Source organism: Pleurodeles waltl, chromosome 4_2 (genome assembly GCF_031143425.1).
Source record: "Pleurodeles waltl isolate 20211129_DDA chromosome 4_2, aPleWal1.hap1.20221129, whole genome shotgun sequence".
Lineage (NCBI taxonomy): Eukaryota > Metazoa > Chordata > Amphibia > Caudata > Salamandridae > Pleurodeles > Pleurodeles waltl.
This window is the reverse complement of record NC_090443.1, coordinates 931,323,908-931,340,714: the sequence shown is the minus strand read 5'-3', so window position 1 is coordinate 931,340,714 and position 16,807 is coordinate 931,323,908. Positions and strand designations below refer to the sequence as shown.

The following is a 16,807-nucleotide window of genomic DNA, read 5'->3' as shown; positions in this document are numbered from 1 at the left end:
CAAAATATTCATGCATACCTGCCTTACAGGACCTTTTTCAACCAAGCAAGATGAAGAATTTTGTTCTTTGTAGCCTCTCCTTTAGGCTGCGTAATGACATTCTTAAGTGACTTTGCAGGCATTCCTGAAGAAAGGCGAATATCAACACTTGTGACATTTTCAGAAAAGTGCTCCGGGATCCCCAAAGGCGGACGGAACTATTCAGCGCTTATGAATATACATGGAAATACCGTACCAGAGAGAGGAAGGAATGTACTTCTTGTGTGAGAAGAAGGTAGTGTTCTTGAGAGAGCTTGTAAGAGCGAGGGGGAATGTTAGGAGGAGTGGTAATGAGCTCCAAAACAGTAACCACGTTGGATAATGGACAGGACTCCTTGGTCCAAAGTGATGTTGGCCCATTGTGTACGGAAAGATTGAAGTCTTTCCCGACAGGTGTGGAGTGAGGGGTGGGAAGACGCAGGTAGTCATCGTTTAGATGTAGAGGTGCGGGCGGTGGCGCTTTTTCCTCTACTATATTACCGCTATAGGCTCCTCTGTAGAAGCCTTGTAATTGTGAACTGGAAGGCTGTTTGGGGTGAGAGGGTGAGGCCTCCGTGCTTGTTGGTTTGTAACCACCTCTGAATGTGGGGCGACGATAAAAATAACTCTGAGAGGGGCTGTAAAGCTCCCATGGCTTTTGCAGTTTCCATGTCTTTTTTCAGCTTCTCAAGGGTGGAGTCCACTTGAGGGCTGAAAAGATGCTCCTTGTCGAAGGGCATATTGAGTACCGCTTGTTGTACCCTCTGGTTTTAAACCTGAGCATCGAAGCCAGGCATGTCTCCTTACTATGGTGCTGGTGTTGATACTGCATGCAGCAGTGTCTGTGGCATCTAGCGCCCATCTGATGGAGTTATTACTGAGTGCCTGCCCTTTTGTGACAATGTGCTGTCCCCTTTTCCGTTGCTTATCTGGGAGATGCTGGAGAAGGTCATTCATCTCATGCCAGTGAGTCTGATCATATCTTGCAAGTAAGACCTCCGAGTTGGTGATGCGCCAACGATTAGCTGCTTGTGCAGCCACTTTTTTTTTTATTTAGTTTTTTTACCTGTGGTGTCAATCTTTTTGCTCTCCTTATCTGGGGTCGGAGAGACCCCTGTGGTCTGACTATTAGCCTGTTTGCATGTAGTGGTAGCCACAACAGAATCTGGCAGGACCTGTGGCCTTATGTAAGGTGGATCAGAGGGAGCAGCTCTGTATTTTTTGTCTACTCTGGGGGTGATATTCCTAGAGTGCATTCGCTCTGTAACATTTTTGTTTGCATGTCAATGAATGCCAGGAGGCATGGGGAGAAACTATATATCTCTATGTATGGACCTCTGCACGAAGATGAAATTTCATTGGCAAAGGGTAAATCGCTATGTTTACCCCCATCTCTACACTCTTCTGAAGTGCACATGCCTGCTTCCTTTCAGCCAGCAGCGCTTTAGAATCGGGATATGGATGCTCTGGCTCTGCTTGTGTTCACTCGAGCGGTGCCAACGACTATGCACATGTCCTGCCGGGCAAAGAGCCTGCAGGACATACCACAATCTGCTCTGGAGATAGGGCACCTGATCCAGGCCCTGCAAGAGACCCAAACGTTCAGAGAAGCTTTTAAAATACCCCTTTCTTTATTGCAAGCGCTCCTGTTTGGGTTTTCACAAGTGCTGGCATGTGTGTGCATACTCTAGGGAACCGCAGTCCACTGCCCCCATGTATCAGGACGCTTACTCTACATCACAGAGGGGAATGTGTGTGCTCCTATACTAGATAACAATATAATACCTCTACGCCACTCTACGTTACAACACTGTACACAACACCCTTTGCACTATTACACAGGACTCGAAACCACTACACTATAAAACACTCTACTCTACTACACTATACTCCACTCTACCACAGTATAGTCCCTCCACAACATTTCACAACACTTTAAGCTACTTCATAACACTACTCTTCACTTCTAGCCATGCCATTAAACTCCACTATATGACGAGACATATTAGCATTGTCAATGCTTGTTTTAATAGCTGAAGTGTTGGAGAGTGTCGGACAGATAGTTTTTACATCAATTGTGTACTACTTCTATTTAAATCTAACTTATTATTAAAAAATGATGGTTGTCATACGACAATGTCCTCATACCTGTTTCACACTCTCACCAATGATGCTGCCATGTTGCCTTTCTGTGCTGGAAGATGGCAAGGTCAAGTGGACACCTTCCTTAGTTTCCTTTACCACATGGTTACTCTAAAAATTAATACATTGATCTTTTAGCACACAGACTTAAGATATGGAAAAACAACAAGGTGCTGAATAGCTGTTATAGAAACTATCCAATATACGAAAGCGCACACATTGTTAATGGAAAAAATCAAAGGCTCTGAGAACAATTTCTAGTGAAGTGCCAATTATAAGTCAGGAAAGAGGGCTCAGATTATGCATTCACTTCATCTTCACTCCCCCCTCATAAAACATTCAAAGGCAACATATAGTATGTGTTTGAGGAAAAATCAAACGATTCTCCAATCACAAGCGAAGCACTTCTTATTTACAAGTCATCCATAAAAAAGCATGTCCTCTTTCTTCGCTGCTCAGCAGCCAGGTAAGTGCCTTTTTGTTGTGAGGAATGCTACATATGGGGACTGTAATTCTGAATGCTTTAACATAAGCGCGTGCTTCATTAATCCACAATAACTATTTAATCCTTGTAACTCTCCTGTGGTGCGCATTTAGTAGTTGCAGCATCGTCTTGTCAATGAGCACATTGGGTGCTGTGCACGCTAAACTCCATGAGGAGAGTTGTGAACATCTGAGCCTTCACTAGCGATCGGCTCAGGACATAGAGGCGCAGCTGCTGTCCACAAGGCAGGGGGGCCAGCAGGATCTTGAAAGCACGGTAGAGCCTCATGTTAACTGAGGCACTGTAGGCGGGGAATTACTGTGCTCCACAGGAGCTCTCTTGAGGGTCCCAGGTTTGTGTCAGACCAATGGATGAGAATAGTGCAGCGGAGTGCATTTTCACCGGTCAGCAAGTCTATTGGAAATTAGCCATAACAGAGTGATTTTCAGTGCTAGGAATGCATGACAACTTCTATTCTACCCACCTCATGCAGCAGAAGTCATTTTGATTATTTGTCCTTAGGTGTGAGAGGCTCAGAATAGCTAAGGCCATGGAAGCCTTAATGTCAACGAGTGAAGACTTAACTCCTGCAAATTAAACTATTTAGCATATATATTTTAAGGTGCCAGTATAATTAAATAAATCCAGATCTCCATGGCAAGGACATTGCAATCTGATCTCCTTGAGGAGATAGACGAGGAACACCATTTCCTGCCCATGTTCCTGTGGGTTGAAGACAGGGTGTTGAATAAGAAGTCCTGCTCCATAGGTTCCTTATGGTGCTGCAAATTATGGAAGACTGCCACCCTAGAGATGGCCCGTTGGTATGAGGTGGTATTCTCTGGAGCGGAGGGGAAAGTAGGATAAAGGTCCAGATGACTGGGAATAGTAGGATCCAGATCATAAGCATCCCATGGACCAGAATCATCTAATGGAGCCCCTAACCCCCCAGTTTAGGAGTGTGGAGACCCTTGAGGAGTGTCATCAAGTGTGCCCAATATAGGGGACTGTGGTGGAGAGTGAGGAGTGGAAGGAGTTTGTGGTGATGGTGGGGGGAGGAGTACAAGGATGATGGGCTGGGGAGGTGGCCTTGTCCCTTGTCTTCTTCCTTGGAGGAATAGGTATGTCCAAGGCCTCCTCAAACGTTAACTTCCTTTTTGGAGGAGCAGGAGAGGAAGGCACTGCAATAATGCGACCATTTACTTCTTGCATGTGAAATTTGTTGTCTTGTGTATTTTTTAACCGGATCGGGTCGACTGGTGAAGAAGTATTGGAAGATGGCCCGAGTCTTTCAGCTCCAAGGTTTTCAGAACCAAAGGCTTCTGCCTAAGGATCTTGGTCAGCGCCGCGGTAGAAGGAGTCGGCTGCTGGGTCAGTCCAAGGTTCGGATCGACGCCAAAATGATTTCTTGGTCTGAAGAGCATGACGTAGAAGCCGAGGCTTTAGCCTATGCGGTAATCTTCGGTGCCGATCCCAAAGGTGGGGTGGCCAAAACAGTCTTTTGGTACCGACCATGGCCGGGAGGCAGTGGTGGACTGGCGACCTCTAAAATAGGCAGTGGGGGACTTTTTGGAGGATTTTGAGGGGAGACCAGAGGCGACAGTACTCATGTGCTGGGCAGAAGGACATTCTTGGCTCTAGATAATGAGCTCCACATCAGAGTCGGAGTTGTCCTCAATGCAGAAGATATCTTCTTCCTGGGCAGTTGGGTCCTCCTGAGCTGTTCTTCCCCAAAGAGTTCCGGGGTGTAGTCCGACGTTTTCTGTGCAATTTTAAGTCGTCAAGCCCTTGGGTCCTTAAGACTTTTTCTGGACCTGAATGACTTAAAAGCATCACAGCTGGCCTTGCGATGGATCTGGGTAGAGGCAAAGTTTGCACACAAGGTGCTGGTCGGTGTGTGGGTATTTAGCGTGCACTGGGGACAAAAACAAAATGGTGTATGTTCCATCAAGTGAACGTTCCCGTCCATGCCGGAGCCACGTGGAAAGCAGGCCCGGGACAAGTGACAAAATCCCAAAGGGCATTCAGTTGAAACCTGAACCGACGAATTTCGTAAGGAGCGCAGAAACAGAAATGCCTAATCAAAACAATACCATCGGAACAGTAAGGAACAGCAACAGAACGAACCAAACTGAGTCGAAGACACAGACCGGAGGTACATGACCGAACCAAACAGCGTAGAGAAAACAAAGTAACAAAGGAGTTGATGTGCATGTGCAATATCACCAAGAGGACTCACTCGAACTCATGACTTGAAAGACTTCTTCGAAGAAAACAACTTGCACCACTCCAGACCTAATACTAGATGGCAGGAGTATGGAGAGCATGTGTATCTACAGCCACATATGCCTTTGAACATACAGCATTCTCTACAAATGCACATTGTATGCAAAATAAAGACCTATCCACATTACATTTGGTATATAAATACAATGACTCTAAAGCAATAGATTAACGTTTATTAACATACATGACACCAGCATATGGTCCCCAAACTCTTTACTAGTAATCACAGCAAGTGCTACAATAAGACATAGACCAATGAATCCAACATATTTTTGTGTTGAAAGCTAATGGAAGAATCTAGAGCAACCAATGCTTAGATCAGCCAGGCACACTCCGGTTCAGAAAACAGAACCTGCACCATTCCAATAGTGAAATCCAAGACACTTGTAAACAGATCCTTTGCAAGAACAGTACCATCTTAACACCGTACAAATCAAACATCCAGCCTTGTCATGAAAATAAAAAATAATAAAAAAATAATAATTAAAAAATAGGTGCAACTGATGTATTCATTCGCTTACCACATCATTTTGCAAAGTCTCCATTTTCTTCTTCTGTTCTTCCACAACAGTCTGCATAGTCTCAACATCATGGTGAACACTGTTGAGGGTACTACCTATTGTTGCAACGCTCTGGAGAAGGAAAAAAGAAAATAATTCTAGCTTGCCATTTTATTGTTTCAGCAACACAGTTTGTCTTTTTTAAAGAGGGCATACAAAGTTCGTCCCATATGGGATTCACAAACCACACTAACTGGTATGCTTCAATTCCAAGGGATGAACAGACTATTAAAGTGATTTTCAGAAAACTGGGGAATGTTGGGTACACAAGAGCAATCTCTCATACAGCCAAGTGTGCACCATATTTCATTACATTAAATTTGCCACTTCCAAAGCGCATGAAGTCTGAATTATATTTAATACCAAAATATGCACTAGTAATGGCAGTAGGGCTTTTGTATCAGGGATCTTTACAAAACGAATTTCCTTTCAACACTACCAGCATTTTATTGATGCAGCAATTTGGAGTGACGCTGCAGCAATAGTGATGTTTTTTTTAAACCATAACAGCTTCATTTAGATATTTGATTTACATTTGCATTTGTAACCTTGTCCAGATAAGCTCCTGGCCAACCCCAAGCTTAGAGGGCTAAGAGGAACTGCAGAAACACTGCAAAGATAAAAAACAGACTGTTTAGCCCCTATCCGCCTCTCCAATACCAATACATGGTAGAGACGAACGAAGTGGGGATAGGTTAGCTCTCCTTCGTCACATGCAACCCGTCGTCTGACAGACAGAAGACATTGCTGCAAATGAGTTCCTTGAGATACACATTTTGGATTACCTGGTGTAACACAGGAGCTGACAAGCAGTGATGAGGTGCAGGGTCTGATACAAAATGGACGGAGGTTCTCTGGAAAGAACTGAGGGTCAAGAGTGGATGAACCTCAGATAAACTGCAGAGCGAAGTGTAAATAGATAAGACGGGAGCAAAGGGCAATGTGAACTCTATGAATCACAGCTGAAACCACAAAGTTACAAAGAAAAGGGGACATGTTTTTGGAGTGTAATTAAACATAGGAAATAGCACTGCTGGAGAAAATGGGGAGCACACGGGGACGCTCAAAAGATAACAGCCATGGTGAAGTGAGGTGAACCCAAATAACGATACATGATGATGGGAAGGAATGGGGGAAACCAAGAGGAAGAAAAAGACTCCTCCTTTCCTTGAAGGCAGACTCCTAAAAGGGTGAGAACTGGGAAAACAATGGCCCAAACACATTGCCACATGGCTGTAGCAATCCTATATCCCTTGTGGATGCAATGACTCTACTGTACAAAACAATTCTCAAAATAAAGACATCTAATTAGAAAGTTGGACAAAACACTGCCAGTGTGGAAAATATGGAGGAAAAAAAATGACATTGAATGCAACTGATGAGAACACAATTGAGACGATTAGGTACCAGAAACAATTGATCAGCAGTAAATTATAATGGAGGCTGACATGATAACCTTTAAAGATGAATAAACCGAGTGGGGCAAACAGAGCCACAAATGCATTTTTTTCAGAGAATCCTGAAAAGGTTGAGAAATGGGAGCTGGTAGGTATCAATAAAACTTTAATGATGGTGAAATGGAAGTAACCAAAATAATGCAAGCTGAAAACTTCTGAGGTCAATCTGACCCAGGCCAAGAAACATATTGCTCTATGTGCAAATCACTATGAAATCCAAAAATGAAAGGAGGCACTTCACACTTGCTAGAAAAAGAAAAGGCTGTTAATGTATGGCTGCATGGGACCAATGAACTAAAAGTCACAAGGTAAAATGAAAGAAATGCTTCCAGAACAGAGGGACACAATCTGTAGTTCTATTCCCAACCATACTCAAAAGTCTACATCAGGGAGATATTGCACAATTTCCACACAAGGAAGAAGAATAAAAATTATTACACCCAGAGGATCCTCACAAAATATAAGGAAGATGAAAAGAGAAGAGAATTAGAAGTCACTAGATCCATTTATCAAAATGTGTGAGTTGGCGAGGTATGTCCTGCCAGTTGCCAACTGACACGTCACATGAGAAAACTAATAGGAAAGAGGCAAAAAAGACCTATGTAATCCCCAACTCACCCTTTACCATCTACTGTCCTATAGCCCTTCTTCATTAAACCTTTGGATTCATAATTTCCCCTTGTTATGGAACCTTTGCCTACACAAGCTACCCTAATGCTTTAGGATTTGTTCTTGTTCCCTTTCTAAAGCCATCATTGACCAAAATAAGCCAACATGATGTTCAACTAAACTTTAACACCCAGAGAAGAAACAAAATATCTTTAGGGGTTAACCAACTATGTTTGGTTAATCGCTTTCTATCCACTTTCAGACCCTGTAAACCAATCCTTCTAACTTACCATTTCTTAACATGAGCATGGTAAGAGGTTTCCTCCAGGTGCCATACCAGAAATGCTTCTATGACTCTTGGCTTTGCAAAAGATACACAGTCTTATTTCTCCCAACTAGCATAACACATGTTCTTAGAGTTTAATGTTGTTGGATTGAAAATCTTTTCAATTCTAAGAACTTTGAAACTTTAGGCCCTTTTTTTCTTGGAGAGGATGTAAGATGGAGAAACTTTACATGCAGGAAAAGCATTGCCAGCTAGCACATTATTATCAGCAGTATGTTTAATGAGTTACTCAAAAGAACTTTACAGGCAGTGGCTTGTAGTTTCCCTATTTGTGCTGTTATTTAATACCCTACAAATCCCAGCGACCAAAGTGCCACTGCACGAAAACAAAAGGATTAGAAAATAAACCCTCCTAATCACAACAGTAAAAGACAATGGATTTTGGGACCACTGAGGATGTTACAATGTAGATAAAATGAAAACTGCTTGCTGACGTCATATGAAATCCTTCAATATTGTCTGTCCACTTTTGCAGCCAGTAAGAATACGTTTCTTTTGACTCTTGCTTGAGAAGTGGACAGGATAACTGCTCGGCTGGTAAATGTGACAAACATGCGTGAGAAAATGTCCATTTTTGCATGGTCACACACAGGCTTAACACCGGCCTATTGCTTACCCTTTGCTGGCTTCAGAGTCCCTGTCATTTACTTGCTTCTCTTTGGTCAGCGTATGCCAGCTTCACCTCCTTTTCTAGTTTCTGGCCCTCCCCTACCCAAGTACTGCTTCCTGGCCTCATGTTGATCCACTGCTTGCCCTTTCGGAGCTACATTTTCCTTGTTGTGGAAGCACTTCATAGGAGTGCATCTATCTGCGCTGTCAAATTGGATACTTGCCCCTTGCCCCCCCCGGCCCTTCCCACTGTTCACTGTGTTGCTTGTCCCTCCCTACCCTCCTCCTGCTGCTGCTGTCCATTGTGTTCCTTGCCTAATCCAGCCTGCCTCCCACTGGCTGTGTTGGTCCCACCACAAAACTACAAAAAAGCACTATGGCACCGCAGCCACCAGTGACTAAGTCATTAAACAATATATATATATTTTTTTAATTCCTACACAAACATCAAGGTACTGAACGAGCTGCTGATCAGACCAACGTCTGCCAGTTATTTATGCCTTTTATTCAGCACTAGGTTAACCTGTTCAGCACCTCTTAGTGCCTCCATGTAGACATAAGACAACTTTACTTAGTGACCAAAGGAGAAATCAGAATACAGATAATACACTTAAATATATACCATTTGCCCTGTACCATGTACAGACTCCATTTAAATACTTATTTTTATAGTTGCTAAAAAAATCCAACCTCGTGGTGAAGTCAGATTTTTATTAAATACATTAGAAATGTGTAATTTATATGGTTACATTTAACCTTTCTGAAGCTGCTGAAGGCTAATTTGCATTAGCTCCCCAGCCACTACCTAGTCTATGCTTGGTCTGAATGAGGGGTGAACGTGGTTTGAAAACTGCTCCCACATAGACAGGAGACAATGGCCTGGGAGGGGTGAAGTGTTTTATTTTCCTAGCAGGAAGACCGGATGCCTGGGCTTAGGATCTTAATTCTTACATTAACCCCTTCGCTGCCAGGCCTTTTCCCCCTCCTGTGCCAGGCCTTTTTGTGGCTATTTGGGGCAGTTTGCGCTTAGGCCCTCATAACTTTTTGTCCACATAAGCTAGTCAAGCCAAACTTGCGTCCTATTTTTCCAACATCCTATGGATTCTAGAGGTACCCAGACTTTGTGGGTTCCCCTGGAGGAGGCCAAGAAATTAGCCAAAATACAGTGAAAATTTCATTTTTTTTCAAAAAAATGGGAAAAAGTGGCTGCAGAAGAAGGCTTGTGGTTTTTCCCCCTGAAAATGGCATCAATAAAGGGTTTGCGGTGCTAAAATCACCAGCTTCCCAGCTTTCAGAAACAGGCAGACTTGAATCAGAAAACCCAATTTTTCAACACAAATTTGGCAGTTTACTGGGACATACCCCATTTTTACGACTTTTTGTGCTTTAAGCCTCCTTCCAGTCAGTGACAGAAATGGGTGCGAAACCAATGCTGGATCTCAGAAACCTAAACATTTCTAAAAAGTAGACACAATTCTGAATTCAGCAAGGGGTAATTCGTGTAGATCCTACAAGGGTTTCCTACAGAAAATAACAACTGAAAAAGAAAAATATTGAAATTGAGGTGAAAAAAACAGCAATTTTTCTCTACGTTTTACTCTAACTTTTTTCTGCAATGTCAGGTTTTTTAAAGCAATATACCGTTACGTCTGCTGGACTCTTCTTGTTGTGGGGATATATAGGGCTTGTAGGTTCATCAAGAACCCTAGGTACCCAAAGCCAATAAATGAGCTGCACCCTGCAGTGCGTTTTCATTCTATACCGGGTATACAGCAATTCATTTGCTGAAATATAAAGAGTGAAAAATAGCTATCAAGAAAACCTTTGTATTTCCAAAATGGGAACAAGATAAGGTGTTGAGGAGCAGTGGTTATTTGCACATCTCTGAATTCCGGGGTGACCATACTAGCATGTGAATTACAGGGCATTTCTCAAATAGACGTCTTTTTTAAGCACTCATATATTTCGAAGGAAAAAATGTAGAGAAAGACAAGGGGCAATAACACTTGTTTTGCTATTCTATGTTCCCCCAAGTCTCCCAATAAAAATGATACCTCACTTGTGTGGGTAGGCCTAGCGCCTGTGACAGGAAATGCCCCAAAACACAACGTGGACATCACATTTTTTGAAAGAAAACAGAGGTGCTTTTTGCAAAGTGCCTACCTGTAGATTTTGGCCTCTAGCTCAGCTGGCACCTAGGGAAACCTACCAAACCTGTGCATTTTTGAAAACTAGAGACCTAGGGGAATCCAAGATGGGGTGACTTGTGGGGCTCTGACCAGGTTCTGTTACCCAGAATCCTTTGCAAACCTCACAATTTGGCTACAAAAACACGTTTTCCACTTATTTCTGTGACAGAAAGTTCTAGAATCTGAGAGGAGCCACAAATTTCCTTCCACCCAGCGTTCCCCCAAGTCTCCTGATAACAATGGTACCTCACTTGTGTGGGTAGGCCTAGCGCCCACGAAAGGAAATGGCCTAAAACACAACGTGGACACATCACATTTTTTCACAGAAAACAGAGGTGTTTTTTGCAAAGTGCCTACTGTGGATTTTGTCCTCTAGCTCAGCCGGCCCCAGGGGGGCAGAAATGGCATAAAATAAATTTGCCCCCCCACCCCTGCCCAGGGAGCGACCCTTGCCTACGGGGTCGCTCCCCTTGCGTGACACTGGTGCAATAAAAAAAAAAAATCCCCGGTGCCTAGTGGTTTCTGCCCCCTTGGGGGCAGATTGACCTAAAATAGGCCGATCTGCCCCAGGGGGGAGCAGAAATGGCCTAAAATAAATTTGTCCCCCTCCCCCCCCGCCGGGAGCTACCCTTGCCTACTGGGTCACTCCCCCTGCGTGACATTGGCGCCCCCAAAAAAATCCCCGGTGCCTAGTGGTTTCTGCCCCCATTGGCCGATCTGCCTCCAAGGGGGGCAGAAATGGTCTAAATACAATTTGCCCCCCAGGGGAGTGACCCTTGCCTAATGGGTCGCTCCCCATCTCTAAAAAAAACAAAAAAAACAAAACAAAAAAATAATTTGCCCTGGCACCTAGATCTTTCTGCCCCTGGGGGGGGGGGGGGAGAGGTGAAAGGTAGGTGGGCTATTTGTGAAAGAAACATGTCATGCATACTAATAAACCAGGATACCTTTCTAGTTAGGAGCCTTGCAAATCTTGAGGAAAACGTACACATTGCCTTACTGCAAGTTTGTATAAGGAGTGATCGTTCAGAAAAGGGAAAGAGGCATTCCATATATCATACATCCTGACGGAGGTCAAGCGTTTTGCCCACATGGGCAACGCAAAGCATACCCTGTGAGACTCAGGTGTTCTTAACAGTTGAGGGATTTAACTTTCCTTGGGTACAGATTTGGCTCTGGTCTCAAGCCAAAGCTGTACTCACTTGCATAGCTATGCACACGGTCAAAGGCATGGAGACAGAAGCATATACCAACAGGTAATCATGTGCATAAAGAAGGGACAGGGCAATGTGTCATTCAAAGGAGCATAGTACAGGGCCAGTTGTTTAGAATGGTGAAGCTCTGGCACAATTACTGAAGGCAATACAACTCTGAAAAAGGTATATTTCCACTTGACACTGATTTTTTACCTTCTTCTATTTCTTTTTTACTTGTTTATAAATCAGCATTTATATGGGAGCTGCAAAGTGTGTGAGGTGCCTGTATTAGAATAGATTGCTTGCACCCCTACAAAATTCTTGCAGGACTCATATTCAAACACTGAACCACTTAGTAATATGTTAGAGTGGCTAGATGACCAAGCAAAAAAAAAAGCCTTTCCTAGAGACTCCCTTTGTGATGTGATACATTGCTTACTACATGGTATCCACACACGTTCCCTTTGCTTTCTTCCAGCTCCCTCGCCATCCCCTTCTGTCTCACATCCTCGTACCCATTAAACACCTCTACAATGCCTGTTTAATTTCACCTCTTGCCTTTTGTCTGTCTCATGTAGCTAAATCTTTCCTATGCCAATTTCTCCTTTGCCCCTCAAGTCTTGAACCCTTTTCCCTGTCATATATCAGTCTATCCACTTCACTTTGGTAGCCTGAAGACACTCCTCCTTCGCCCACTGTATATATAGTTGGGAATCTGGGAGTCACATATGACTCCCAGCTATCCATCATGCAGCATGCCCTGATTATTGCAGGACTTGCTTCAATCTTATAGATTCTTTGAAAAACTTTTTTGACCTTCTACCTCCTACAGCTAGGAAAACGTTAACATGCGCTCTAATCAGAACGGTTGACGCCGGCATACGTAAATTTGTGTGGGAATCTCTTAGACCACGACTCTCCAAAGCTAAACTTATTGCGCTGCGGAAATGTGGGGGGAGTGGGATTACCTTCCATAAAACACTTTGCGCTGGCCCTACATCTTTCACAGTTGGCCTTCATACTCCTGGATGTATTAGCCCCACCCAGGTGGGTAAATGAAGAACAAGTACTCTCACATATGCCGCCGTGTCTAGACCTGCTTTATGGTTCAAGAGCTCCCCAGTCACGCCCTGCTCATCCGGTCATACAGACCTCACTGGACTCTTGGCACCAGACTCTCGCTTTGTGGGAGAAGATCTGCGGATTCACACGCACACACCACTATGGGGCAATACTGGTTTCTTAATAAGGGGGGGGGTCGATTGGGAGGTCTGGCGGGCTAAGGGTATGCTATCCATTGATCAACTCTTAGACGATGGCCCGCTGAAATCGTTCCTGGTGCTGAAAGCTGAATTTGGGCTACCTGACCAAAGTTTTTGGCAATACCGACAACTCTCACACTGTCTCCAGAGCCGTTTGGGGAACCCCCACCCCGTGCACCCTACAACATTTGCTGGTGCTTGAGTACTTACAAACCTGGTGCTTCTTTCGGGGAGTGACGTCGAGGCTACAGAATCTCTTGAATCAACATATATTTTCTCTACCTATTCTCACTTCCCTTAGGACCCGGTGGCAAACTAACTCAGCTGCAGGTAGACTACCATATGGAAGACTGGACTGACCTACTGGAGGTGCGGGAGCAGGTGTGTGTGGGGGGTGGGGGGTGGGGGGTGATGGGGGCTCGAGATGCAAGAATGAAATGTTTCCTTTTTAAGACTCTACACAACTGGTACTGGACACTCCAGAAGCTCAGAGCGGCCGGACTATTGCCCCACGCGACTTGCTGGTGATGCCCCCACCAACGTTGTGATTTACTACATATACTATGTGACTGACCCAATATACAACCATACTGGGAGGCAGTTGGGGTCACGCAGAGATTCTGCCCTTACCGCCCTCTCTCCCAAAAACTCTGCTTCTTTTACATGATACTGGAGATGTACAAGGCATGTCCCGTATACAGCTTCGCCTCTTGCATACAGCACTAACAGTGGCTAAACTCTGTATCCTTCGACACTGGAGTTTGGTCCTCCCCTCCCCCCAATCCCTCTCATGACGAATGGCTGTTGCAATGTTCTAAACTGCTATCCATGAAAGTTTCATATATACCCTACAGGATAAGATGGAGATATTCCTGCAAACATGGGAACCTTTCTCCGACTAGCGACTGACTAAACCCTCCCCCTCTGTGACTTCCTTACCCCTCCCCCCCTTTTTCCCCCTCTATTTTTCTCTCCCTCCCCACAACCCCACCCTCCCTGCCGGCTGTACTCGCTTACTCTCCCTTTCTTTTTCCTCTCTCTCTCTCGTCTACTTATACATCTATTATTTCTCTCTATTCCTCCTCCTTTCTGATTCTTCTTCCCACTTCTTTTCTTCCTCCCTTCTCCCTTTCCCCGTCGCTTCTCTCCATACCTATCCTGGTCTTCCATACTTGCGCCCCCCCCTTCTCTCTATCTCTTCACTTCCCCCAAGCATGCGCGGTCATCACCTCTGTCTCTACAATACGATGTCAGCCCCAACTGTTTCAGGGTTATTATTTCTTCTCTGACACCTGCAACCTCTCTTTGTTGTACTGGTGCACTTAGCAGCGTTCTGCCTGTACATAGAACCCCAGAACTGGTATATGGGTGTCCAAAATCTTTCCTACCAGGTGGGCAAACATATGATCCTTTGGGTACCCTGTGATCATGGGTATACATGTTGGGCCCTGCCCTGGGCCACCGACTACGGTCAGCCCAGACGCCTACTACTGTCTGGTTCTCCCTGCAGATGGCACAAGCTGATGACCCCACACCTGCTTTTACTACTGTTTATTCATATCGCCTAGTTCTTATGACGTTAGGACACTGCAGAATTTTGCTGAGGCTATGATAACTGTTTATGACCCGGGCAGAATGTTTTTGGGGTAGGATTACAACTGTTTTGCTCCCTGGTTGTACTTCCTTACTATATTCCGATGCAATGCCAAGTGTCTTGCATAACGCGGTTTTCTTGTTTATAATTTTTTGCTTATAATTTTCAATAAAAGAAAATTGCGAAACAAAAAGAAAAAGCTCTAATCACCTTAAGGCTGGACTATTGCAATAGGCTTTATGTGGGCGCTTCAGAACAAGTATTCCAAAAGCTTCAAGTAGTCCAACATGCAGCAACTAGGGCAGTGCTTAAACTACATAGGAGAACATCTGCGTCTGTTGCACTAAAGATCTTGCATTGGCAATTTTACATAGCATAGTATTGATTAAAATGCTCGTTTACTTTCAGAGCCTATAAAAAGATGGGGCCAAAATTCGTTGCAGAAAGATTTACACCCTACTACATAAACAGAACATTTAGATCATCACAAGATAATCTACAACAACCAGCCCATTTTAGGCTCAACACAAAAGGAGGAAAATCCTTCACCATGTCCGGGATCAAGGTGTGGAATTCTCTCCCTAGCCACTTGAGATTTATCAAGTCCGAAACAATGTTCAGAAAACACCTTAAGGCTTGGATCTACAGGATTTCTGGCTCCTCTGCTATGCCTTTATACTGTAAGAGGTCTATTCTTGATTCTTTAAGTATATAAGCTCAGCCTATATATCATTACTGCTCATCACTCTTGTTCTGTTACAGCGCCAGGATACTCCCTTGGGAGTAACAGAGCAGTCTATCACACAAATCAAATCTACAGTCCCCCTTTCTCTCCCCTGCCTTGTCTATCTTACTCTCCCTAGTCCTGTCCCCCCCTTTCACTCAGTTGCCTTTCTTCATTCTCTTCCTCTTGTCTTTCTAGAGTTTCTTTCTTCTCTTTTCCCTATTTTTTCCTCTCACTCTGCATCACTATTTCCCTCCCTCTTTCCATTTCTCTTTCTCCAATCCAAGCAGTTACGCAGAAGGGCAGACCCACCCTTTTCCTCTCTGTTCAACATGACAGGAAAGACCAAGCTCAATGCAGATTAGTGTTGGCCGGAGCCCCAGCCAGAATGAGCACAACCGGCCTGCTCCTAAGTGCACTTGAACAAACAAGGAGTGGCAGACAGATTTTTGCATACAACAGTCCACACATCCAAACTCCTCTTAACGATCAGGCAATGGGAATTGGCGGCTGTGTGCAGAATGGCAACGCACAACATGAATAATGTGTACACACTGTTCAATGAATCAAGCAAGTGAAGACACTGCTCTCAGCTCATTGGAGAGCAAGCTCTGCTGCTCGATCAGACACTGCAGCCAGCCAGATGACATATGATTCACTCACAGCCCGGGAGGCACCATTAACTGCATGCTGCATGCTGCAAGACCCCTGTGAGTACAGGTACTCTTCTTGTCTAATGAAAAGCTCCGGTACTCAAGGGAAGAATATTAAAAGTGCTGGTACTCAGTACCAGTGGGTACCAGCCCATTTAAAACAATGAGTACCCGCCGTATTCCCCCCCCCCCCCCCCAACCCCCCCCTCCCCCACCAAACCACTAGTGGGTATCAGAAATAAATGTGGCACCGAAACATACCATCCTTAGAACACTCTCTGGACCAGCGGAAGAAAAGAAGGACTGCACCGGTTTGAGAACTGCGAGGGTCCTGATGGGCTGGACCTGCTCCCACTTGTACCCAGGACAAAGAAGTGAACTCCCAGGGTCAGCTGACTGACCGCCTGTGTGTCTACAGGGGTTCAACAAGCTGCACGTGGCTTTTTTCCTAAAGCACTCAGCTGACTAGTAGAAACTGGATGTGGGCAGGACCCTTCTGTTGGCCTGTGCCTTACAGCTTGATCCTCTGTAAGTGCTTCTCCTGAGGTCCTGGGTGCTTAAAAGTGTACTTCTGCGATTGTGTTGGCATAGAAAAAAGTTCCGAATCTTTTTAAAACTTTCTATCCAGAGCTCAAGCAGAACCCACTAGGAAAAGTATCCGACCAAAAGTTCCATGGC

General features: G+C 44.5%; 1 protein-coding gene across 2 annotated transcripts in view; it reads right to left on the bottom strand.

Annotated features, from left to right (window-relative positions):
* The window catches only part of EFCAB14 (EF-hand calcium binding domain 14), a 245,390-nt gene that overhangs the window by 151,398 nt on the left and 77,185 nt on the right, over positions 1-16,807 (bottom strand). Inside the window, exons 5-6 of one of the 2 annotated variants that reach the window (XM_069232726.1) lie at positions 5,452-5,562; positions 2,167-2,271 (exon numbers count right to left, since the gene is read on the bottom strand). In XM_069232726.1, coding sequence (XP_069088827.1) covers positions 2,167-2,271; positions 5,452-5,562 — 216 coding nt within the window. The remainder of the gene's footprint in view (positions 1-2,166; positions 2,272-5,451; positions 5,563-16,807) is intronic. The other variant, XM_069232727.1, reaches the window with a different exon arrangement.